The sequence below is a fragment of the Larus michahellis genome, chromosome 2 (genome assembly GCF_964199755.1).
Source record: "Larus michahellis chromosome 2, bLarMic1.1, whole genome shotgun sequence".
NCBI lineage: Eukaryota > Metazoa > Chordata > Aves > Charadriiformes > Laridae > Larus > Larus michahellis.
The window spans coordinates 17,315,838-17,342,309 of record NC_133897.1 but is presented as its reverse complement, the minus strand read 5'-3'; the positions used below and the strand labels follow the sequence as shown (position 1 = coordinate 17,342,309).

Below are 26,472 nucleotides of genomic sequence, written 5' to 3'. Positions count from 1 at the left end.
TTATCAGCCCGGCTGCCTCACCAGGTAGAAATAAAACGGTGCTCTGAGTTTAACAGGATGCAATCCGCTTAGGAAGCGTGGCCGGGCTCCGCTCTACTGTCCTCGTGAGAGTGGAAAAAGTGGATTAGGAGAGCAGCGCATAAAACGGCATGAAAAAACCAAATTCTTCCCCGAAAAACTTCCCCTCCAATTACTCACGAAAGAGAATAAAAATAAGCACACTTTGAAACAATCTGTACCGCTTCTCTATTTTATAGTTCGCTGCGATTGCTTTTAATTAACTTGCGTCATTTTAATGGCCCGAATTCTAGAGCCGGTTCCCTTTAAAAAAATGTCTTCTCGCAAACTTTGATTAGCTCCAGAGAGAAGAGGGCAGATGACTTTAAATGGCACGAAGGTGGATTCATTGGCAAGAGTGTCAGGTTTGCACTTAGCAAGGAACTGGCAGATAGCAGAGAACGGCTGGACAGGATTCAAACTCCAAGGACTCCGAGCTGAAAAAGGATTTATTTGAATAGCAAAGTACAGCAGTCTATTTACTTCAGTTAAAATTAATAAAAGCTTTTAACTAAAAACATGAAGAAATTAAACTTCCAGTGCAAAGCAACCGCATTGCTTCAAAGGTACGGTCACGGGGATATTTATTGCTTTCCTCCCTGGCCGTGTCATTTATTGCTCCTAGCAATAGGAAGGTAGATGGATCTCCTTGATCGGCTGTATGTTCAAAAGTCAGATTAAACCTGAAGCTGCACAAAATTACTTTGCACACAGGAAATAAAACGCTTTATTTTTGTCCTAAATCAACTGTAGGAAAAAAGTAGTGTATTCACTGCATGTGAAAGGCCGAGAGCCTGAACTCCCGGGAAAAGCAGAGCAGTCAAAGGAGCGTGAGCTGCGTCACGCAGGTAGACAAGAAGCTTGGCCACGGTCTGCAACAACAAAACCAACGGGGTTTTGTGCCAAAAGAAGTTTTCACTCTTGAACGATCACCAGCTGAAACTGTGGCTTGCTTTGGTTTTGGGGGAATTTTTTTGTCACAAGATTTGTGCTTCCTTTACAAATGTCGCAAAATTGCTCACGGGTGTTTATAAAGTATCCGCTATCCTAGTAAAACCTTGTTTACGCTCACGACTCCATCACCGGAGATGGACCAGTGGGAATGGCAACTGAAACGGTTTCCAAAAGGCCAGGCGTTGCCCTGCTCCCCGGCTGGTGCTAAGCCCTGCTCCGGGGGGAGGCCGGCCCGGCTGACCGACCCGCTCCCCTGCAAGCCACGCTTTCTTGTGAAGCATTCTGCGAAACAGCGTTCACAACTACTCGATCCCAGGCTTTTGGCTAGCAGCAAAGATGCCAGACACAATGCTGACTTTGTTGAATCGAGCATTTATAAATTGCGTCCAGCCAGAACAGCTCACAGAGGATGCTGAAAAGGTAGGGAGGCTAAGGGAAATGGAAAGAGAAAAAGCAAAAATGGCAAAAAGAGAAGGGAAAAGAGGGGAGAAAAGGGAGAGAGGGGAGAGAGGGACAACCAGGAAAAGAGGGAAAAAGAAAAGTCTCAGTCATGGTGTCTCTGAATTGCTGCTTTACACCATCAGAGCTGCATGAGACACTTCTATGGAACTTCCCTGATTCTAACCTGCTCCAGTTTACGATTCTAACTTGGTGATGGGACATTCTAGTCTTTTCCAACAGCACATAAAGACCCCAAATCACATTTAGCAGCAGCTTTTTTCTCATAGCAGCCATTCACTTTTTTTCCTTCTACTTGCCAGCATCGTATATGCAGGAAACTGAGCGAGACATTTTCTTATTTTGGCAAGAACTGATGCAGCACTTGATTTCACTTTTATGGACTAAAGCTAAAAGATGCTTTCCGTAGTAAACTGAAAGACCGCATTTCAAGTCTGGCAGCAGCCGGTCTCAGCAGCCAGCGTGTAGTTCACCTAACTACAACCGTGCAACTGAGACACCAAAAAAAGACAACATTCACAGAGTCAGCTATGCCGTTTGCTAGAGCTCATGCCCAAGGAAGCCAAGGATGCTCCAGACTGACATATCTCAAGTGGGAGCAGACTCTGGAACCATGTAACCACAGGGGGTGGAAGGAAGAAGTTTCGACTAAGGCCTCAGGACACTTCTGCATAATATACAGACCATTAAAGGCTAGTCATACTGAAACTTGACCTTATATTCAGTATGTTGTGCCAACCTTCATCATCGCTACTTCCTTTGCATATTTCTTCCCCTTTCCTCCACTGAATTATGCTATCCGTCCCCCTAAAAGTGTTTGAGTATCTACATGCCTTGGACCATGATCTGGACTGGCACAGCAGTAGAAATATTTAACCAAATTCAAGTCAAAGAGAAGGTATGGACATTTTTTAATTCTTACTTCCCTTGACCACTCTAAATAACTGCATATAAGAACAAACTGTTTGTATCTACTAGTAGAAGACATATCATCTATAAATTTCATCTACAGTGGTGTAATTGTGCAGAGAAATCCACTTATGGGACAGTTTGCTTACATATCCCTTTCCAACAGAATTTTCTTTTCACTGGTTTCATCTGTTATTCTAGATTAAATTGGAAATTTCTGCAAAATAACTTCAGAATAATGTTTCTGGGCAGCAGAAATCATAATTCATCCTATCATTTCTAATGCTTACAGGGAAAAAGTCAATAAAATGTGAAAAAAATGGAAGGGAGAAAGCTTCCTTTGTACTTGATAGCACCAGACCTACCATATTTTAGAACAGTCCCGGTACTACTACATCAAGAAAATTGTTAAACAAAGCACAAGTAGAGAACGATGCTATTGTCATTTTTTAGGATGTCTTGAAGGTTTGTCAATAAGGTATTAGAAATTCACTCAAGTCTGAAAACCAAGTTATTTTTACACTCAAATTTGCGGTTTCTACTCTGGAACTGCAGAATGGGCAGCCACATGAAGTCATACGCTGAAGTCCCGAATCTTGCACGTTGCCCCACATTGTGCATGTACATATGTAAGGCCACCAAGACTATTTTCATTTCACAGACGTGTCCGTCTGTACGGAGAAAGAAAGTAAACACATTTTTTCCTGAAACTCGCTTGCAAGCTCAGGTCTTCTTCAGTATTCCTAACCAAGAGAAATTACGGCAATTTAATAAAACATGAAGAAAATCCTACAATGATGTGACAGATCAGCTATAAAAGCACACACTGAAATGAGGACAACCTTTAAGCCATCAGAATTTTCGTCATGAGACCAGATTTTTTCCGTGTCATACTCAACACGCAGATTTTCATTCTTCAGAGCTATACGGAACTTGACAAGTAAACCTAATGCAGTTAATAGCATTTTAATCTTTATGCATACGAATCACAAACTTACATTGTACAGGTTTGATAATAATAACTGACAGCTGAATTTGAAGTATACATTTTGTTCCAAAATAGATGCGCATGTAGGTGATGTGTTGTAGAAATATAATATACTACACGGCTGAGCCTAGATAAGCTGCTGATTCTCAAACGTCAGCATCATCTGCACAAAGTTAGGGTTGAAATCTGCTCTCTTAAATACCTGTTCATCCTTCTTATGGCACTTCCTCTAAAGAGCTCAGTGAATAGTAGATAAAATAAGTATCTAATGAGGTATGACAGAAACTCTGATGGAGCTAAACAGCAGAGATCTAAATTCTAATAAATAAATGAAGTAAAACATTTACTGCCAGCAACTATGTCAAGTTAGCCATAGGAAACTGTAGCTCTGCAGCTGGAGAAGGGCAATATTCTGCAAGCCAGAGAAGCGATGGAACTCCTCCAGCTTTGATTATTTATGGTGTGATGATGAAGGCACGACTTTCCATGTGAGGAACAGCCTTAAAGTTGAACAGTGAAGCTGAAACAGAGATTTAATGAAAAATCAGAGGGGAACAAAACTACAAAACCAGTAACATTCGTTTTACCAATTTAAAAATATAATTTATGTGCAAAACCAGATGTTAACTTGTCCAGCTTCAAGGTAAACAGCAAACTGTATTCATAACAACCCTCCTGCTGAACAGCAAACACGCACTATTTAATGTTTCTGTAAATAAGGCTCACTTCATACCTCCAAATGTTATCAAAATGATCACAAATGCAAAACAAACATATTTTAAACAAAGGACACATCTGTATTTAATGCAAAGCTATTTTCAAAAATCCCAACCTTTCATAATCTACCATAATCGTAATAGCCTGAAACATAAGAATGCTTTCAGCCTCAGAAAAAAAGGCTTCTAATTTTAAACATTTACGGGGATACTGAGAAGTGCCTTAGAACCATGCTTTAAAACGTTTTCAGGCTTTAAATTGCTGAAAGCTGAGACCTCTTTACCCATTTGGCCTGGACTAGAGAAAGAGAGAGAAGCACGAAAATATGATGAAAAAACTTAAATGGAAATTTTCATGTACAAAAAGAAACGCAACCCACTCCCTTGTCCCAAACCTCCTTCCTCCCATGACTGAAACTCCCCCCTTTTACATGAAATGAAAGGGAGTGACGCTTCCTGCCTGATAACCACCCCCAAACACCTCATCTACATCACTGCCTCTGGTACACCACCATTTTTAACAAATACTATTTGAAAATACTTTTAAAGGACAACTCTGCCATCATTGGTGCTGTTCCTGAACAGGAGGGACTCCGAGCTGCATTCATTTCAGCTCATTTTAAACTATACCAAGAGATGGGTGATTTTACGAAAAACGTGAATTAATGTCTGTTCTAAATAATGAACCTGATCAAACCTTTGAATGTTTTTTGCTCAACTCTTAAAATGTGTGCTTTATGCTGGGAATGAACGTCCCTTTGATATATTATAACTATGTGAAGGAGGGATTGTTCTCACGTTTCCGTTTCAGAGAAAACACCAAGCTGTTTGATTTTGGAAGTTAAAGGATTAAGTTGGGGGGAAAAAAAAATGCTTCTAAATGCAAACATACTCTACTACATTAAATCTAGTCTTAGTTCGATACGACTTTAAAATTAGCTATACCTTTCCAACTACGCCATACATTCTGCTCCATGTACCCAGTGAAAATAAATACAAATATACTGTAGGCATTAAAAGATGGGTGTGTCATACCCAAGAATAGGCAGTATTTTTAAAATAGTTCAACATACAAAAGTAATACATGAAAGAAAAGAAACAACCACAAATATGTATTTATAGCAACAGATAGTAGGAAGGAAGTTGTGAAAATCCACAGGGATTCTTCCACCTTACCAAGCACCTGTACAGTTCTGTGAGCATCTTCCTTTTGTCTTTTATTTTTTTTGGCTCTAATCCTATAGTTCAACTCCAAGGCAAAGCACCATACAGGAAGAAATGACAGTCAAAACTATTAGCTCATCAAAACTGCCTTTAATATTTTAAAACAAAAGACATACACAAAATATTGCAACAGCTTCTGTAATCCCACTCAGAAAACCCAACATTTTTAGATCTCTTCTCACGTTCCCATCACCACAAATTTTGCAAAACAGTGAGAGGCCACACAGGGCATTTTGGGAATGACTCTTTCATCATTGCAATCCCTCAATTACAGTTTGACCACAAGAAGGAATGAATACAGTAGTACTGTAGAGACAGTATTGCTGGATTTTTCAGTTTGCCCTCTGATGTGCTCTGACTTCTGCTGAATGGTGATACAGTGGCTTCTTACACTATCTCCATTATTGCTCCCAAAATAATTCAGAGGTACATAAGGCTTTAAGTAACAGCAGTTTAACACCAATTTCGTACTAGATTCAACGGTTCAATGACCTTTTCATCAAAACTGAGCTCCAGAACTCCATCTCCTTACAGCCTGAACTGACTTGCCCCCTTGGAGATGTGGTGAAACGGTGCTGTGCCGTGCCTGCTCTGCAGCAGGGGACGCAGTACGCGCTACTCCTGCACTACAGCCTGCTTTGCATCCTGGTAAGGCAACTGCCACTGGCTCCTGACATCGGAAGGTTAAGGTGCCGCATGCAATTCCTCTAGTACAGTATATCTGGCAACGCAAGTGAAAAAAACTTATTACGTGTACCACAGACTCAGAAGTGCGGGAACAATTTCCCTCTAAAGCCACAGACTGTGTCACCTGCAGAGGTACAAAGCCATACACCCAGAGTGTGAAAGGCAGCGTGCTAACGGTGCTGGCAGCAGTCGTGCTGCTGTCACAGGCGGTGCAAGGAATATGCTCAAAGTTCACTGTGAATCATGCAGTCTATTGCAGAATGTCAAACTTCCCAGGAATAACCAACTCAACTACTATTTTTAAAATAAACTTTTTTTTTTTTTTTTTTCATAAAGCAGTCAAGCTTTGAGGGTTCCGTCTTCATGGGTGGCAACTAACTCAGCTTCAACCCAAAGACTACAGGCAAAAAAAACCGTGTAGGTTTTTCATTTTCGCTGTTACCAGGACAGAATATAACACTTCAAATACCTGCCAATAGCAAACCTGCAAGCAAGGATCGTGGATGAAGACACTGAAATCAAGAAAACAAGAATTAAAACTCTTGACCTATAGGTTACAAAGCTCCTGAATGCCGGCTGCATGTATGCACATTCAAATGATTCAGAGAACTGCATGGAATTATACATTTGCCATAAAATCTGGAAGCACAGTTGAAACTGAAATTACACTTTAGTCTGGTTTGTTATTCCATTCAAGATTGAGATTACTTCATATAAACTGATTTATTTCTCTGTCTGTAGTATAATTTGAGAATCTTTTTCTTGATGTTAACCATTCATATTGAGTATTTGCTGCTGCTATGTTCCTTAAGCATGAATTTTAAGTACAGTGTTTCCTAATTGGCTTGCATGTACCCATCTGGAAGGATACTGGATAAATACATTTTCTATTTTAAAAAATAAAGGTTAGCATAACTTAAAATAAACCTAACAAGCCTACCAAGAAAACCTCTGAAGTGATACATCTCTTGAGTTAGATTAGCAACACAGCAAAAAACCATAAACAATTTGGTAAGGTAGTTGATGTTTTTCATATCATTGTAGAATAGAGCTTCAATGTTCACCATTATTTGAAAGTTCAATAATTCCTTGTTTTGATAACAAACTAAAAATTGTCCATAAAGTGGAAGGGTCTTCACAGTTATGATGACTCTGCCAATGATTACAAAGATCCTCTTTTCTTTCAAATAACTGTTTGCATAAAATGCAGTTATAGCTTGCTTTTGACCAAATCTCTGATTTTTTGCTTGGTGTACCAAAACCTACATTTTGCATCTTGCCTGCTTCACCGCTTCCTGACTGACTCAGTTCGCTTTTAGATAACATATCGACGTTATTTTGATGGTGAAAGTGTATCTGTCTTTTCAGTTTTGAAAAAGTATAAAACTCCTCCTCGTGGGCACTGCATTTTGCTAAATGTCTTCTCTCATTGTGCTGTTTCCAGAAGTGGGTTGTGTGTTTGATCAGTTCCCCCTTAGCTCCTCTGTTTCCTTGCAAAGCTCCTTCCTTTACTCTTCCCTGGATCTCTTCTCCATGAGAGCACAATAAGTGAAACTTCATTTCACCAAAAGACTGTGCAATAAACTGGCATCGACCACATTTGATCTGTAATTTCACTTCTCCTGGGTTATGGAATAGGTCCTCAAGATTGCACTTATTTCCCCTGTTAAAAAAAGGACATAGGAACTACTTCAGTATTAGCCATGCACAGAATAGAGATGGCAATTTCTGCCCTTATAAGTTCCAAGAAGAGATGACATCCACGAAACATTCTTTTAATTAAGAACAGGCACTGTTGCTACAGTATCTAATTTATTTGGAACAGAAAAATAAAGAGAAATAAAATAATAATCAGGCCGATTAGAAAAAAACTAAACCCAAATGTTATTCAACACTGTTGGGTTGAAGAACTGCCTCCAAAATTAGCCTTGGCAAAAATAATCTGTTAACAACACTAACTTTTTAATAAAAGGTTAATAACGTTTTTTTTACGTTCCTGATTTAGTGAGGTCAATCCAAATCCTTCTAGCTCTGTGCTAAAAAAGTGAAAATGAGTATTACATGTATCATACTACTAAGAGAAACTAACTTGTTTATACTGACTGATCTAAGGTCAATTTAAGGCAAAACCACATGTCGCACCTCCCACTCCAAGACGGAAACAATGGAACTTCAAAGTTTACTTCAAAGTTTCTTTTTTTTTTTTTCCTAAAAGTTTGTAGAACAGTTTTAAACAGTTTAAGTACCTAATTTGCAATTGGGCAGCTCATCTCATTGATCTAGGACAGCTCTGCAGTATGAAGGACACAGATACAAGTGGAGCTGGCAAGTCCCTGGTTTAAGTTAAGCCAACCAAAAGAAGCCCTCCACAGAAACCTCCTCATGATGTCTACACAAAGGATCACGCAATACTGTGCATTTATGCACATTAGACATCTCACCCAACAAAAAAATAAACTAAATGATTCACTGTAAGAGGGCTAGTAAGGCTGAAAGGAAAGCGCCGGTGTTTCTTAGGTTTAATGGCTTAAAAATTTCTAACTGATGCCCCAGAGAGTGGAGCTATGCAAAGCAAAACATACAAAATTGAACCGTAGCGTCATAGTCAGGCATCAGGTTAAAGCCCCGAGCTCATTAAAGTGTACTTCAATGAAAGTAAATGCACAGTGGAACAAACAAAAAAGCCAACATTTACACCTCAAAATCACAATGCAGAGAGAAAAGAATGTTCTATCCATCTTAATATGGTAAATGTTAACTTTTCTACTTGTCTAAGTGATCGCAAGAGCAGCAGTAATCAACGCACAAGACAGATTAGCTCACAGCACTCCAGAGAAGGAAATGGGATAATGATCTTTAATAGGGTAAACAAACTACAAGCTAATACTGAAATATGAATTGCTTTGCACTTATTGCAGTTGGTTCATTTATCTTCTGGGGAAAACCCAAAATGGGTAGAACACAGAAGACAGTGCAGATTAACAGAACAAGCATTAGCTGTGAGAAATAGACCCATCAAAATAGCTCTGCTGGCAGTATACTGGGTATTACTAGAACACATGCAAAATTACTTTGGATATTCAAGTGTCAGTAATAATTTATCTTCAATAAATCGGCTAAAATATACCAGATGGTCTAATGGATTAACTAGATTCCTTAACAAAATATTTAAACCACTAGGAATCTCACTTCGGGGGAAAAAAAGATGAGGAAAAAGCAATCATTTTCATAATGGTGATGTTTATGAACTTCCACTGACAACCTGAAATCCTGCTTTCATTAGCATTTAATTAGTGAAAACACTCACCTCTCCATTGCTTCTTCTGCTTCTTTTATATTTGTGTCCCTCTTCTTTAAAGCATCTTGCAGCTGTTGCTCGTTAGTAGAGGGCTCTGTGCTGATAACAACCCTGTGCACTTCTCTTAGGTGACCGAAATACACTTTTGCATGGCCAAAAACTTTAGCACAGAATTCACAACACACAAGTTTTTTGGGTCTGCCTTCATTGTGATGAAGTTTCATATGCGTGCTCAGGCTTCCGGAGTGAATATACGCTTTCCGGCAAATTCGACAGCTGTAAGGCCGTTTGTTTGTGTGTGTGTTCATATGGTCCTGAAGATGGTGTTTAAACTGGAAGATATGGTTACAAACATGACATGTATGTGACGGCTTAGGTACGGTTGAGCATACATTTCTACTTAAATCACTTGATTTAGCTGATGTAGCATCACTATGCTTGTAACTTAAGTATTTGTTGGGAAGTGAACCACTTGAAAAAATATCTTGGTCTAAACCGTCAGGAGGCGGTGACTCTACTATTGCTGCAGAAGTCAGCGGTGCAAAAGCCTGCACAACCACCACTGGTTTTGGTCTAATGCTACGGTATTTTTTCACCGCTTCTGCTCTTTTGTCTTCAGGTGGCTGAAGATCAACTTTCGCCCGCTCTCTCCCTTCTCTAAACTTATTAATGATGCATTTCCTTCGCTTGGTCTGAAAAGCCAATAAATCATCTGTGGCTCTTCTTTTCCTGCCTCTTCTTTTAGAAGCTGCACCGTTCAATTTTTTAAGACCGTCGACATCCACTTTATTGGATGGAGAGAGAGTATTTTCTCGAATGGTTTGTTTGGGGACTTGTGTAAATGATACAGCCGGTCGTTTATCAGATGCTTTAGAAGGAACATGAAAGGGTTTTGCCAAAGCTGGTATCTTTTCACATTCAGATCTTAGTGAAGGACCAGATACATCTGTAATATTAGTATTCTGCTTAGATTTACAGAACACTGAATTTTTCATCCTTGAGTAAGGCAAAATAGGAAGTTTTCCTCTTGGTGCCGACGGAGTCATCTGTATTGTACTGCCAAAAACTGCCGGTGACAGGACAGCAACAGAATTTGCAGAATTTGTCGGTTTTTCCTTTAGTTTCTCAGATGTTATGAATGACTCTCTTGTGGTTTCAGACGCTGTCTTCACAGAGCGTAGACTTAATTTCATGGGATTAAATGTACTCGCCTGCTTGGATAACAAGTCTTTAACTACCGATGGTCCAGAGACATTACCGTTAGCAATTTCAGTTTTGTTCACTAAAGGAGATCCAGATTCCACACAATTGCTCTTATTTACTAATGTGGCAACTGTAATTTCAGCCGAGTCACGGTCTGTTAGCATCACTTGCTCTGTTGAATCTGAACTAGAATGAGTTTCAGAACAGTCTTCAGTTAATGTAGTCATGGAGGAAGTCTGTGATGAGATCGATGCTTTGGTAGGAATCTCGTTATATGCACCCAAAACAGAGATTTGTGCTGGTTTTTTGTCACTCCGCAATTTATTTCTTACAGATTGGTACCTAGGGATAGGCAGCTTTAGGTTTTCAGAAGGGGCTACATTTGGCTGCTGGACTTGCTGCGTTAGGGCCGGGGCAACACATGGCAAGGCCAACAGAGAAAAAGTCCCCTCGTGCCCAGCCACCTGCATGACAGCATAGTTTTGAGTTGGTACCACCAGCGGTTTAGAACCTGCAGCTGAAATTGATGCATTTTGCTCAGGCAAAGATGACTGAAGACAAGAAACCACCCCAGATGTTAAAATTTTTGGTACCATTTTTGGAGCAATGGTCCTGAACTGACTTTTCTTCTGAAAACTTCGTATTATATCTGAAGGGGATTTGTGTTTATCTGTAATAATAACATAAGAAAGATGTAATATAATATATAGTACTTCTTTTTAAAATTACTGTATTGAAAATAAAACTGCATACAAAGGATACTATTACACAAAAACCTATTAAAAATATTTAGGTATATGAATGACCACTAAATTAAGTTTAGAATTGCAAAAGTTTAATGGAAAAACCAAAAATACTCCCTGAAGCAATGTGCTTGAATACAAATGCAAAACCCCTCCCTTTTAATCTAATCTTAAATGGATGCTTCATTCTAGGTTAGAAAAGACATGGCATTTAAGAACAAATACACTTACATTAAGCCCCTTCTGCCCTGAAAAAGCTGCACTAGCACGCTGGCAATACTCAGCCAGGGGCAGCATTTAAACTCCACGATGCAGAACTTTTCTGAGCAGCTGCTCTGATCATATTCAGAGTTTCTGTAACATTTAGAATTTGGTGGGTTTATCAGATACAGACCAAAGCTTACCTGATGAAGTCTTTAAATTTACTTCTACAAAACATGCAAATGATGTGTAATAAAATCAAAGAGGACTTGAGAGAAGCTGTACCATTGTCAAATACCTAATCATGCACGCTGCTTTTGTGCATTTAATGCATACTAGAACTACTGTGGTAAGTTATTCAAATATTTTCTTGAAAGAGGTAATTTATCAAGGTTATATCACAGTTCCTTCCCATTTCTACTTGTGTTGGTAAATGTCACAAACAATTTTAGTAAAGAAGAATGCGAGGATAATTAAGTAACAGAAATGAAAGGAAAAAGGTAAAATGTGTAAGATAAAGTCTGCATTGAGCAGCAAAGATACATGCTGAACTTTCAGACACTCCATAAAAAGGATTTGATATATAGTTAATTGTACCACTACCATTTCATAGAAAAGCCCCATTATCCACTCTCGAATTCAACAACTGATGTTTCCAGTTCTCAAAAATTGGGATAGGTTTTCTGAAGAAAAAAATAGTAATTCCATCAATCTCAGTCACTGAAAATTCAACTACAAAGATCCCAAGAAAGGCAATTTGTGAAGGCAACAGTGTAAGAAAAATTCGTTTTGAAAGAGGAATCACATTTGAACACAATACGTAAAAATAAATGCTGGGACCTCGAAATACTGCAACAAGGTAATTCCATAGGGAAGTTTCCATTCCTTATCATTTTAAAGCCTTGTATTACAAATGCATTTATACATGGTTATGGACTTAAAGAGGTAACTGTGAATTACTACCAACACTGGAAACTCTAGTAAGTTTATCTTAATCCTGGATGTTCTTTTCAGATGTTACACACTTTGCAACATGCACGGTAAGTGACAGAGCTATCACATTTCATGGCCAGAACTCGGGGACAGATTTATGTACATACTCATAGTATGCACACGTGCAGTAAATCTACTGCCCTCAGGACATGCTAGATTCACTGAACAACCACATATAAACCGTACAGTTCATACACAGTAGGTCTGATGCTTCTCAAAACTCTCTGACCTACAGCAGGTTCATAGAGGAACTATGCAGGGCATAAAACTTTAATCCTTTTATTGCCATCTACAGCATCGAACCCCAAGTCTATTATGTACCTTCTTGATCCCCCAATTAAGTGAAAACACTGGGCACCACCATAACTTTCTTTCTGCTCAATGTTTGTAGAGATGTCCGGAATTTCTAGATATGCTGGGCAGAGTGGACTTAGCATACGTATGGAAATCCTGCCCTAAGATAAAGAAAGATCCCTATAGATAGGGATAAGTCCAGGCCTACAAAATTGTCTAACCAGGAAAAAGCAAAAACATGGTAACTTTAAAATTCTGTTTCTCTGCAGCCCTTCCTATTCTCCAAAAGCTAGAAACACGTACTATTTCTCACTAAGAACTTCCATTTTTGCCAATCTACAATCACTACATATATAGAAACTCCTATGTTCTCAATTGTTATGATTGCTAACAATAGTCAGTTTATTTTTTTCTTTCCTGCATGGTATCTTCTTGTTGCTGCTTTTGAGGAAACACTTTTAAGAGCTTCTGAGAAGTACAATAAAATGATGTAAAATACTATAATCATTAACCAAACCAGCCCTGAACTTCAATGTTAGTTACAGGTCAAAGTGTACAGCTTAAATACGGTAGATGGTAGAAAAAGTGTAGTTTTCTTTTAAGGGCTAAAGTCTGCTCTTATTTTCCAGATTATGCTTGCCATATAATGACATTAAAGACTTTTTCCAAATCAGCAGTTATTCAGCTTGCCACAACATTCAACACAAAGCAATTTCCATTCTCTCTTCATGTTTGGCTTGCAACTCTCCCTTTTTGTTTCAGAACCTCATTCATTGATTTATACAAAATTTTTAGGAAAGCCGGCACTTCAGCAGACTGGTACCTGTGCTACTTTACGCTCCAATTTATAAGGCACCGCTCTCCAACCAACAGTAAAAATCGATATGAGTTCAGGAAAAGATGGAAGTTTTGCTGTGGACATGCTACCTCTACAAAAGTGCAGAAATGGCTGCCAAAGCACCGCAAAAGAAAGGTAAATTTGAGGTTAGGAGGAAATATTTGTAGAAACAATGCATGACACTAGCTTTAAAAATAAGCATATGCTTGTCAAAAACATTGACCTGACTACTGAAAAATTAGGCAGTAAAATCACTTTTCTTTAAAGAAAGCCTCTCCACATATTTTCTGAGCATTCCACAAGGAAGTATCATTCTAAAAGCCAAGACCTTCATGAATATTAGCCACAAAATGCTCTTTGAAACAAAGTCCGTTTAGATCAATATTCTTCTTATGCAGTTAACACCATACTAAACACTGACATAACTGTTTGAAAAGGGATTTTTATACTAGCATAATTTTATCATAAATACATCTTCCAGGCAAGCTATGTTAGGTATCAGCCTTTAGTACAACTTTTTTTTCCCCCAAGTTTACATTAGACAGTTCAGTGCAGAGACATTCGCTGCAGTGCCTCTGGTAAGCAAAGGAAACTCAAGTCAGTATTTCCCCCTCATCCAACACAGCTGCTGTAGTTAAGCAGCTTAGCCAGCACCTAAATATAGAGATGGGCTAGATGCAGACTGGCTGTTTGACGGTCCTCCAGACTCGGGTAAGACTGTGCTTGTGGACTGGGAAAGCTAATTGGAAGAACTGGTGGAAGACTGCTTAGCATCTTGGATCAGGAAAAAGCAACCCGTCAATTCACAGACCGGAGGTCCTACTGATCCCACCCAGAGCGTGCAAGTATCATCAGTGACCAAAATATTTTTTTCCATTTATACTTGGTGAAAAGGGTCAACAATTTCCTATACACAATATACAATACACAATATACAATATACACAATATACAATACACAATATACAATATTCCAATACACAGAGATCACCACAGTAATTCATGTCTTTGCCACCCTGACACTGAAGGACGTGAATATGGTCTGGCTGTCTGGCTACCAGAAGGCCACTTGGAAACTTAATAAGCATCTTTCAGGGACATTCCACTTCTATTCCACACCTTCTTCCAAATTATTTCTGTCTCTGATTCAAAGGACTCCTTTTGACTTGTCAGTTGTGACCTGAGGAAAAGCCTTCATGCCTACGCAAACCCATGAAGTCTTGCATCTAAGAAGGGGAAATTTCAGTTAAGGGAGGATTCGCAATGGCATTTTTGAGGACAGCCCTTGGTTTTAGACAATGTTCTTTCTACAAGTCAGTCTAGGGGTCCTTCATTGGAAGGCAACATTTTTTATACTTTCTCTAAAATTTTCATTAAGAATAAAGGAAATGAATAAAAACATTAGATTTAATATCTGAATGACGTGAAGCTCATTTTTAACTGCTGTGTTCTCAGTCTTTCAAATAGGCATGCAGTTGGGGCAACAGGTAGACACTTTTAAATAATTAAGCACAAGGTTAAATCAAATGCAATTCAATCCATTTACTTTAAAAGTCTCTGTTAAAAGATTAATGGCTACCATGCTAGTACTTGCAAATATCAAATCACTCAGAAACCTGCAGGATGCCATAAGCTTTCACCCCTTTGAAATAACCTTAGAATTGTGTAGGACTGGACAGTGATATACCAATAAAAAAACCAATGATGCACCAAAGTCTCTGATACAGCCATGCTGGGAAGAATCCTCTGGAGGAGTGAAAGCCCTCCAGGGGTCTGCTGTTCATTCAGGGCTCCCCTTCCTTCCTCAATCATCCAAGTCTGGTCTACTGCAGCCTGTTCTGCCTTCTTTTTGTACCTCCTCCAGTTTGTTCTCTGTGTAAAGCACGTAACACTGCTAAACTCAGACGCTGCAGAAAGCATCAGAAGAAATCTAAATTTTCCCACTAATCTGCTCTGTTTTGAACATTAAAATAAACCACCAAAATGTGAGAAACCACTGTGTGTTAGTTTTTAAAATAATCCTTGCAGGACCTCCTCACTTGTGTAGGTATGTAATTAATTTGTGTATGATTGGAGAAGTGATAGAACAGAAAACAAAAAAGGATCATCTTGGTTGGAAGGGAAAAGCAGAATACGGATGAAAAAGATTAATGAAATATTTTACTAACTGCACGTTTACATTGCTGAGTCCTTCGCTGGCTTTGAAAGGAAGAATATCTGTTCTTTGGGAAAGAAAACAATGCACAACATCCTAACAGACAATACTAGATTTATTTCTGTCAATGATAGTTAACGATTCATTTTACCAAATCTCCATACGCACTAAATACCTGTGGATACTGCCTTTCCAGCACAAGTTTCTTGTTTTTGCTGACCCAGCATACTTTGGTGGACACAATGTTTCTCTGCAGGATTAGCATGCAAAAAAACACCACCTGCAAAAGTGCTTCAGTCAGTTATAAATAGATCCCAGGACAAAAAAAAAAAAACAAACCAAACCAAACAACCCCCAAAACCAACAAAACCCAGAAAAAGACAATATAAAACTACAACATAAAACATTAACTTCCAGTTAATGCATTAAGAAAGCTACTGCTTCTTGCTCTTTGCCATTTTTCTCTCCTCAAAAAGCATTTTAAAATCTAATATATTACATGCCAAATGCAAAGCGATAGCTTAATAATTGAGTAAATCTGGTTAATATGGTAAACAGATGGGATGCTTTAGCTTCAGTGTCATGGCAGACAGTCAACCGCACCAAAACAAAAAGCTCAGAAAAATGAAGGTTCAGTAGCTTTAGTGAAGCTTTTAAATACAGGGCTGAATTCTATGCCGATTTACATTTTCCGTAATCCCAGTGGAACTGCAGATATTCTAGAACATAGAATTTGGCCTTCTATGTTCAAAACTACTTTTGCCACACACCTATATGAAGTAAGGTTGGTAATAAAGCCTACAAATCAGGAATGCCCAATTCTATACATTATAACGATTAACTTGCATAATAACTAATAACTTTGGGCAGAATGTTCTGTTCTGACTATTTGCCTCAGATAATTTTCTAAAATTAATTTCAACAGAAAATGCCGGCCACCCCAAGGTATGTCTGCTTTTAAAAAAAAAAAAAAAAAAAAAAAAAAGAAGAATCTAGTAACATGTCTATGCATTAGACAAAGACCTTGATGTTTGACACGGCAATGTCTCTTTTGTCTGTGAAAAGCTGCCCAAATCTGGCAAAGTTGTAAGCTCTTGGCATGTGTTCAGTAGACACTTTAAGCAGCTATTGAACATGCTGCTGCTTCAGGGAGCTGGATTTTTCCTAAAACTACAGCTTTAGGTCCAAACACCCAGGCTGGAACGAGGAAATGGCCTCTCCTTATCTCTTAACTGCCGAGCCGACAGCGTGGAAGAGAAACTCGGATATATCCAGGGCAAGCAGGAAAAGGACAAGAGAACTAGAAATGAGACTCAGAAAGTAGCTAGGCCAAAGAGTCAGGGTGGGATACGGGAATTACACACAGGCTTAAGATGGGTAACGAACATTACTATTACATGTAATTTGGAACGGAGAGCGTTTCAGCCACAGGGATAATCTTGCATCTTGCATTTCTTACCTTTTTAGTACTTGATTTTTTTAAGAGGAATATAATTACCTCTACATAAGAGTCCTTTTGTGCAATTTAAAATAGATTTGAAAAGTAAAAAATATAATGAATTGCTCTAATGCAAGACTGGAAAATCACAGTACATCATTCACACAAACACTGAGGTACAGAATGTACAATTAGGCTGAGAAAACATGTTCTGGAATATCACGGGTGGAACAAGATCCAAATAGTTCGCTAAAATTCTAAAAGGGAAAATTAAACCTCTTTAAAGCTATAGATAATCAATCCTGATTTGAGCATCAACATGTTTTGCTAGTTATGCACTAAGCATTTTATAATTTAGAAAGGTCATCTTTGCTTTCAACTCTGTACAAGTTTATTATTTTAAGGAATTAGGATTATAGTCCATTTCAAGAAATTCTGTGAGCAGTGGGATACTTCCTGGATTCCTTAAATAGTCCCAAAAAGACCCTTCTTAGCTGAAGAGAACATTTACAACAACAAAGCGACACAATAAAAAAGCTTTTTTTACATTAACTGGACTCTGTTAAAGCAAACGTTCAGCCTTAAAATTTCTAGTGACATTTTTCAGTGTGGGAATAAGCTAAAACTATTTTTGGCACAAAGAGTCATTTTGGAGAGATAACACATACAGTAATCCAAGATCATGGGTACATAGTTCATATTTAGGGAAGTTCTTCGGTTTCCTGTCTAATTCAGTCCTTTGTTTTTTTCCCCTTTCCCCGAAACATCCTTGTTGCACTATCAACCATATATTGATATATGCCGAAGTTTATACAGATGTACTTGTTGGAAAAATAGTATCTAATGTAACTTATGCAACAGAAAAAAAAAGGATGGAGAAAAAAAATATTAATAATCCCTACTGTTAGGTGAGTACACTTCCTCAATTTCCAGAATTGCTTTCCTCTGTTGTTTGAAAGTATACATAGGAGTTACTTCATTATCATACTGACCTCCATCCGGACTTCTGTAAGGCCTTTGACATGGTCCCCCACAACATCCTTCTCTCTAGATTAGAGAAATACAGATTTGATAGATGGACTATCTGGTGGATAAGGAATTGGTTGGATGGTTGCATCCAGAGGGTAGTGGTCAACAGCACAACGCCTGGATGAAGTTCAGTGATGAGTGGTGTCCTTCAGGGGTCTGTATTGGGACCAGTACTGTTCAATACCTTCATCAATGACAGAGACAGTGGGATCGAGCGCACCCTCAGCAAGTTTGTGGACAACATCAAGCGGACTGGTGCAGCTGACATGCCTGACAGACGTGATGCCATCCAGAGGGACCTGGACAAGCTCGAGAATTGGGCCTTTGTGAACCTCATGAGGTTCAACGAGCCCAAATGCAGGGTCCTGCACCTGGATCGGGGCAACCCACAGTATCAATACAGGCTGGGGGATGAAGGGATTGAGAGCAGTCTTGCCAAGAAGGACCTGAGGGTACTGGTGGATGAAAAGCTGGACTTGACCCAGCAACGTGCACTCACAGCCCACAAGGCCAACCGTATCCTGGGCTGCATCAAACAAAGTGTGGTCACCAGGTTGAGGGACGTGATTCTGCCCCTCTACTCCGATCTGGTGAGACCCCACCTGGAGTGCTGTGTCCAGCTCTGGAGCCCTCAGCACAGGAAAGACATGGACCTGCTGGAGCAGGTCCAGAGGAGGGCCACAAAAATGATCAGAGGGCTGGAGCACCTCTCCTATGAGCAAAGGCTGGGGGAGTTGGGGTTGTTCAGCCTGGAGAAGAGAAGGCTCTGGGGAGGCCTAACGGCAGCCTTCCAGTACTTAAAGGGGGCTTATAAAAAAGACTTTCTAGCAGGGCCTGTAGCAATAAGACAAGGGGCAATGGCTTTAAATTAAAAAGAGGGTAGGTTCAGACTTAGATAAAGGAAGACGTTTTTTAGGATGAGGCTGGTGAAACACTGGCACAGGTTACCCAGAGGCGAAAGATGCCCCATCCCTGGAAACCTTCAAGGTCAGGCTGGCTGGGGCACTGAGGAACCTGATCTAGTTGAAAGCGTACCTGCTCATTCCAGGGAGGGTTGGACTAGATAACCCTTAAAGGTCCCCTTCAACCCAAACCATCCTATGATTCTATTTAAGGTTTCTTTCTGCAATTAAGGCTTCTTTCTGCCTACACAACCTCAGCAGCACTTCAGTCCTCAGAGAAAAGCGTAACATAAAACAATAACCAGACAAAACCAGACCTGTTAATCAAAAGTTAACACATCCAGAAATCATTACATCTAGATGCTGCATTTTCAGCAGTAATAACCTAAGACATCATTTTGGATTTCTCATAGATTTAGATTTCTCGTCATAGATTTTAAACTCTTTAGCAGTACTGAATATTTACCTCTCTGTATTGTCCCAGCATAAGTAACTTTTAAAATATCTATGAAAGCCTATTTCTATAGGGGATAAAAGGGGATAACAGCAGCAGCTTTGAGGTAACCTTTTTAAGCTATAATATCAAATGTATTAGCCACATGTGAGCAAATCAATATTCAAAAGCAACATCTTATACAAAATGTGGGCAATGCAAGGCTTAACACAACCTCTTGTAAAAAAAGCCATTCTGTGCTACTGTACAAAGAAAGTAAGTCTTGGAAGTCTTTCCTAAAAGTCAGAACACATATACATAACAGATTTTTAAACACTCTTTTTCAATGAATTTAAAATACATTTATTAGCAGATCCACATGTTTTCTTAACACCTCTCATGAAGTGTTTGTGAACTTTAAAAGCTTTCCATTTTTTTGAAGGCACAGTCTTTCAAGTTTTAAGCTAGTCATTTCATATTAAGGTTAACATAATTAATAGGTTTTAAGCAGATCAAAATATTTTCATATCAAGATATGAAAACTGACATAGAGCTAGACATAAAGCATCTGTAATTATTAATAACTTTTTCCACTTTTACAGCTGAAGAAATCACACACAGATTTTCCTCACTATGGCAATAAGAGAACTTGGGAATAAGGTTTATGCGGATAAATTTATGGGCTTAAGATGGTGCCTGGCCTCTTCAACCACACAAATCACTATTAAAGATGAAAACATGGGTTCTTTTCTGTTGAAGCATGGAACTTCTGTCTGAGAAAGACTGTTAGATACATCATCAGAGACAGTGTGTTTCAGCTTATGTATGCCTCTGCTGCTTTCAGCAACCAACCATGTCAAACTTCAAGTGGGCATTATTTAGAAACCATGTTGCTCTGACAAGACTCAGTTGCGTAGAAAGGAAATTTTGGTATCACTGCAAATCCAGGGGTTTATCTTTGTCAGTTTTGCCCAGTCATTCTGTTCCACAGAGGACACCATCCCTGGAGATTTACAAAGGCAGGCTTCAGTGACACAGCCACTTGGGGGAACTAATTGTTCAGAAAATAGATGAAGGGAGGTGATGCAAGCACTGGTCATAAACTCGTAATTCATAAACCTTCCTTGGCACTGCGAATGGGAATTAGGTACTTTAGAAGGTGGGGACAAACAGAAGATTCAAAAGAAAAGACTGTAATTGGATTTTTAAAAATTATTTTCTGGGACACCTGCCAGTTGAAATTTCTTTTAGTGAGCTTCAAGAAAGATATGGACCTGAACAGTAATTCATTCACTGTAAAGTCGATGTCAATGCAAAGTCCTTTTTAAAAAGTCTATCAAGATCACATCAACCTGGACAAAATCCTGATATGCCTAATGTAAGTGGTAATTAATAGACTTATTTTTTCCATAAGTGCAGGAAACAATAATGACCAGGTCTGCTACAGAATCGAAGGCAGAATTCTTCAGAAACTCTGCAGCACAAAAAGGTCAAGTAGAACCATTTTGATAAATAAATCACGAAGTATTTTCTAACTAGACTCGTGCTCGCCTTTCAAGTAAGCTGAGAATAGAATCTATCTTCATCTTACTGAAAGTTCAACCCTCCACAGGACAGAAAGAGACATACGTCTGATTGCAGTAAGGGAATTATGCCTCTTACTCCAAAAAATTATTTTTTGCAAATACCAATGTGCAAAAAGAGAGCACAACAGCACAGCAAAATTTTTTTTCATGTTATAGAATATCGCTTCTTTGTGATGACGAGAGCAGCTCTTTCTGAACACATCCCGCATGCAAGAGAAAATAATTTATTCACCACTTTGGCTCAATGGAGCAAATACCTTTTACTGAAGGCATTAAAAGCACCTGTATGGTGACTTCTGTACTACAAACCTTGGAAAGTGCTCCCTCAGTAAAGACCAAGGGAGGATCAGAAAACTGCCAGACCTGGCCTGGTCTATTTTGTGTCTTTTTACAGACACAGACCTGTAAAGCATAGGAAAACTAAAACATCTTCAGAAAAACCATGGCCCCAGCTAGGAAGACGTTAGTTTTCAGAACATATAAAATTATCACTTGCTGCTGAACCTGAATGCAGCTAGGCCTTTCTGGCAGTAGGATGTGGCAGGAAATAATTTAAATTACAGCATCTGAATGCTTTTCTCCCTCCTGTGCATAATTACAATTATTTGTAATGCTTATTGACATTGCTAAGCTTGCCCATGCTAGGCACCGCACTGTTTAGAGGCGGCCCTGGTTCTCACAAGAGGGTACTGGATGCGGTGTAAAGGAGTTAGTTGAAGATACTGCTGATAAGAATGTATCGGTGAATACTTGTAACAGATGCCAGCATACGAAGGAATGAAAACAGGAACGCAGTCTACAGGAATGTAGGCCAAAGATGATATCCGTAACTTGCCGTGTGCAGAAATATCAGCACGCTTCTAATTAAATTCACGTGTATCTGGCGCCTGCTGGCAGACGAAGGAGCCCCTTGGCTCAGAGTCCAGCAGGGGGAGTCGGGCGCCCGTCACCGCTGCCTCCGGCCGCCGCCGGGGCCGGGCCAGCCTGGCTGCGGTCGGGAGAGCCACACCGGGGCACTTGCTGTCCCGCCTTTTAAGTGCCAGCTCCGTTTAGATCCGCGACTCACATCGACTACCCTACAGGCGCCTTCAACCAACAGAAAGGCTAAACTACTTGTCTTCATAATTTCCTAATACTAAATACGACTCCTAGTGAAAAATCCCCAAAGTCATCAATTCTTTACAGCACTGCACACAACATCTGAGCAACTTTACATGGGTGTTATTCCTTCAAAATATTCCACCTTTGCAAACTTTTCCATCAATTCAATGTTTTGTATAAACTCGAGAACACCTTGACACAAGGCAGCTAAGCCTTCCTGTTAAAAGTAATTACTTCTATTAAACTATTCAGTATCTTCGATAACTGCAGTACAATTTTTGTGCAAGAGATTTTTTAAAAGAAATAATCCTTTACTGATTTTGTGTTAATCCAGTTAACGTCCCCAATAATACGTCCATGTTACTAAAATCATCAGTATTTTGAACAGATGTTCTTCTTTTGGTTGACATCTGAAAACGAAGCCCTGTTACCAACATATTTTCCCATCCCAAGCAATACCCTGAAATCTTTGTCAAACTTCCTTGCTTTCATCGTTGCTCAGCTCATCACACAAACCATCTGCATAAATAAAGATGTAAGCATCTGCTGTATGGCAAACGGTCTCAGGGGCAGATGTTTTTATCCTTGCATTCATGTCACTGGCTTGGATACATTATTTGAACAGATGTACACAATCTGAAAGTGTCGCGTCCCACAGTGAAATGTCTCCAACTGCTTTCTATCAAAGTACATAAATGCTATTTGCACCTGCATTTATGTTAATGATACAAAGGCAGCAGGGGTTCCAGCAAAGTGAGAGCTGATGCTAAGAAACACATTTACATGGCTAATTGAAGTTTGAGATCTCCCAGCACCAAATGACCATACTAACATGGATACAAAATGCATTAAACTACATAATGGCTTTTTAAAAAGCTATACTTTAAAAATAAAATAAAATAAACATACCCAAGGAGCAAACCTGTGATTTCAGCCTGTGATATACTTTTCCAATGTAGATTTAAAAAAGACAAAAAAGTATTAAATAAATTCCTAGATAAACCAGGACAGTCTTGTATTTTGCACAACTTTTTCACGTTAGTGTCATTTAACAAAAACATGTTATAAATCTGACAGTGCCACTCATCCAAAGGTATTTCAGTTCTCTAAGGCACACTGGTATTTTATGTCATTATGGAGCACTATTATGGAGCTCAACAGTAAATATTAACAGGGGTGTGCATGACAGAACATGATGCCTCAATGATAATTTCATAATTCCTAGGGAAAAAAATTGAAATATTAAAAGTTAAATATTTATAATTATTCAGAAAAGTGCATCTGTTTGAACATGCAGTTACAATTGCTTGTTATATAAATGATAGTCACCTTTCTTATCAAATATTCCAAATTCAGAAAAATACAGACACCATGAAGGAGTACATATCAAATTAATTGAATCACGGAATCCAGAATTTTTCAGAGTTGGAAGGGACCACTACAGATCATCTAGTCCAACTCCAAATTACAGAACTTCTGCTATTACATGACTAATGGTAGCAGTGAAGGGTTTATATTGTCACTTGAACTTGCACTAACCATTACTTCCATACTCAACTGAAAAATAACAAGCACTTTCAAAGTATAGAAAGACTGACAAAAATGCTATACTGAATGTAATTGATGGATAGGTTCTACTTCCAATACCATTTGTTTTCAAACCTTTTATTTGTAAGAAATGTTCCAATGTTACAGTTGTACATAAATCATTATGAATTGCTAATAGCCTCAACATTTTCCAAGTGTCGTAACACATTTAAGAAACAAAAGTGATGCTTGATACGAGGAAAAAAGGTTGATAGTAAAAGAATACAAAAAAATATACTGAGACTAGTATATTTGTACAATATAATGATTTCACACTGGTATAGCTCTTGGTCAGGATCCGGTTATGATTTCTAACATGAACCCTCACTTTCAAAGTTTACAACATGGCTCTTATAATTCATTCTGGGTGCAAGCTGATAATAGGATATTGACTGGAATGGATTTTTGTTTAGAAAAAAAAATGTCTTCAAAAAAATCTCAAAGCAAATGATTCATCAGTTTCAAGTTTGCAAACAGCTTCACTGTCTATATTCTATTCCTGTTATTCATAAATGGCTTTAACATAAAGATAACACATTCAGTTTGACTACAACAACAGTCGTCAAATTCCTGTTATTTAAAAGAAAAACTAAATGAAGGCTTTTAAGTATTAGAATTAAGGATTCTAGTCATAAGCATACGGACGCAGAGCACACTGCAGGGTGGATAGCTTTACACAACACTGAGTACTGTCTCCCTTGAAATAGTCCCATTAGACACAGAGCTCATCAACTAAGATCAATCTGCATGACATCCTCCTGGAAGAGCTTCCTCGGAATTATTATAGTATCATAAAAATACTCTTCACAAAACAGGTAAAGTACAAACTTACGTGACAGTAAAAGCTCAAGGCTTCAAGTTAAGTAATATATAGTGCTTTTCTCAATTAACATAAGTACTAACAATGGAAACTTAACTGACAACCTGCAATGGTTCAGAGAGGTCCATTAGAGCTTATGTCATATCCATCAACCATTCATTCACATTTAAGAAGTATTATTAAAAATGACATTCAAGTTAACAATCGTATTTAAACATTAGCATTGTGACACAGATCAAAAGGGAAAGGAAATTAAAGTTACGGCTGCACATTTAGAGGCTTGGGAACACACAGCTGCAGCACAAATACCCTTACTAATAACAGAGGGGGAAAAAATCAAGAGGCTAACCCTACTGAAAAACAAATCAACAAAAGATGACTTCAGAAGAGACAAAACATAAAAGAAAGATAAACACAAAAAATGTTAGTAAGGATAGGAATGCTGGAGAAAAGGCACTTAAATATAAAAATCTAAGTTTATATTTAGAAAATCATAGAATGGTTAGAGTTGGAAGGGACCTTGAAGATAATCTAGTTCCAATCCCCCTGCCATGGGCAGGGACACCTACGACTAGACCAGGCAGCTCAAAGCCTCATCCAACCTGGTCTTGAACAGTTCCAGGGATGGGGCATCCACAACTTCTCTGGGTAACCTGTTCCAGTGTCTCACCATGCTCAGAGTAAAGAATTTCTTCCTAATATTTCTTCCTAAATATTTATTTTGCTAGTCTTGCAGCATAACTTGCAAATAGATTTGACCCCCAATTATTTGGGAGTCAAATATGACAATGATTTTCAAATATATGAGTATTAGAAAATTGAAATAAACCCTGAACACTTAATTCTGCTGAATCAAACAAGACATAGACTTAAATATTTCAAGTTTCAACTATAGGTGGTAACAGTAATTAGCAATGTCCTAAAGAAGAAAATAATCTTTGGTATTGTAATTGTTTGAAGTGATAAATGCTGCAGTATTATGGCTTTTTTTTTAAAAACCGTATTAGAGGAGAATAGCAGACATGAGTTATACAGTGATTTATTAAAGATTATGATATTTCTTACACATTTTGAATCACAAGCCTCTAATTTCTCAAAAAAAAGTATAGAAAGCATACTATACCTGCAGAAAAAGTTAAAGGATTCTGCATTATGCCCTTTAATAGTTACGACAACGTTCCTGGAAAGAAGAAATACAGATACTTAGAAGTTCTGATAATTTTTCATAAACTAAAAAAAAATATAGGACAATAGCAATAGTTTTCCGAAATTATATTTCAGAATGGATCCCGGTATACCCATACCTCATGCAAAACACCACCAGAGTTTTAAACTAAGTGTTCCTCTGAGTCACACATACCCTAACATGCACTCTCCATATTTCAACACTGGGTACAACCAACTTAGGCTTCTTGCAATTGAAAACCTCCGTTAAAGCCAGAAAAGAGGACTTGTCACAAATTCCAATGTGACAATGCATGCTGAAGAATCACAGATGATGTGAGGTTAAGGAATCATCTTCCTTCAAACATCTGACCGCATGGATACCGCATAACTGACTGACAAGCAGAATCTTCCATGGATGCTACAATGAAGATATTTGCTTGCATTTGTGAAGCAAACATTACACTGCCACCTCTCCTGAATTTCACGTTGGTACTTATCACAAAATTTGATGCTTAATGCTTGACATAAAATAGCATTACATCAAGTGGCCACCCAGTAACTTAAGATTGGGCTATTTCTTTCCAGCACAGTCAGTGTGTTGCTTAAGCTTTGGTTAAGTGTGATTCAACAGTCAAGTAAGAAAGACATAGTATAATATAACAACAATATAAAATCGTGTTATTATCCACTT

The 26,472-nt window shown here is 38.5% G+C and overlaps 1 protein-coding gene across 37 annotated transcripts in view; it reads right to left on the bottom strand.

Annotated features, from left to right (window-relative positions):
* ZNF438 (zinc finger protein 438) overlaps positions 1-26,472 on the bottom strand; it is a 65,664-nt gene that overhangs the window by 5,416 nt on the left and 33,776 nt on the right. For 13 of the 37 annotated variants that reach the window (XM_074574291.1, XM_074574294.1, XM_074574289.1 and 10 more), the window contains 4 exons: positions 25,738-25,794; positions 15,894-15,998; positions 9,302-11,165; positions 5,383-7,657 (listed from right to left, as the gene is read on the bottom strand). In XM_074574291.1, the coding sequence (XP_074430392.1) occupies positions 7,048-7,657; positions 9,302-11,165; positions 15,894-15,998; positions 25,738-25,765 (2,607 nt within the window). In that variant the 5' untranslated portion in view covers positions 25,766-25,794 and the 3' untranslated portion in view covers positions 5,383-7,047. Of the gene's footprint in view, positions 1-3,027; positions 3,888-5,382; positions 7,658-9,301; positions 11,166-15,893; positions 15,999-18,148; positions 18,370-24,009; positions 24,994-25,737; positions 25,795-26,472 lie in introns of those variants that run through there. The other 24 variants (XM_074574305.1, XM_074574300.1, XM_074574306.1 and 21 more) reach the window with 9 other exon arrangements.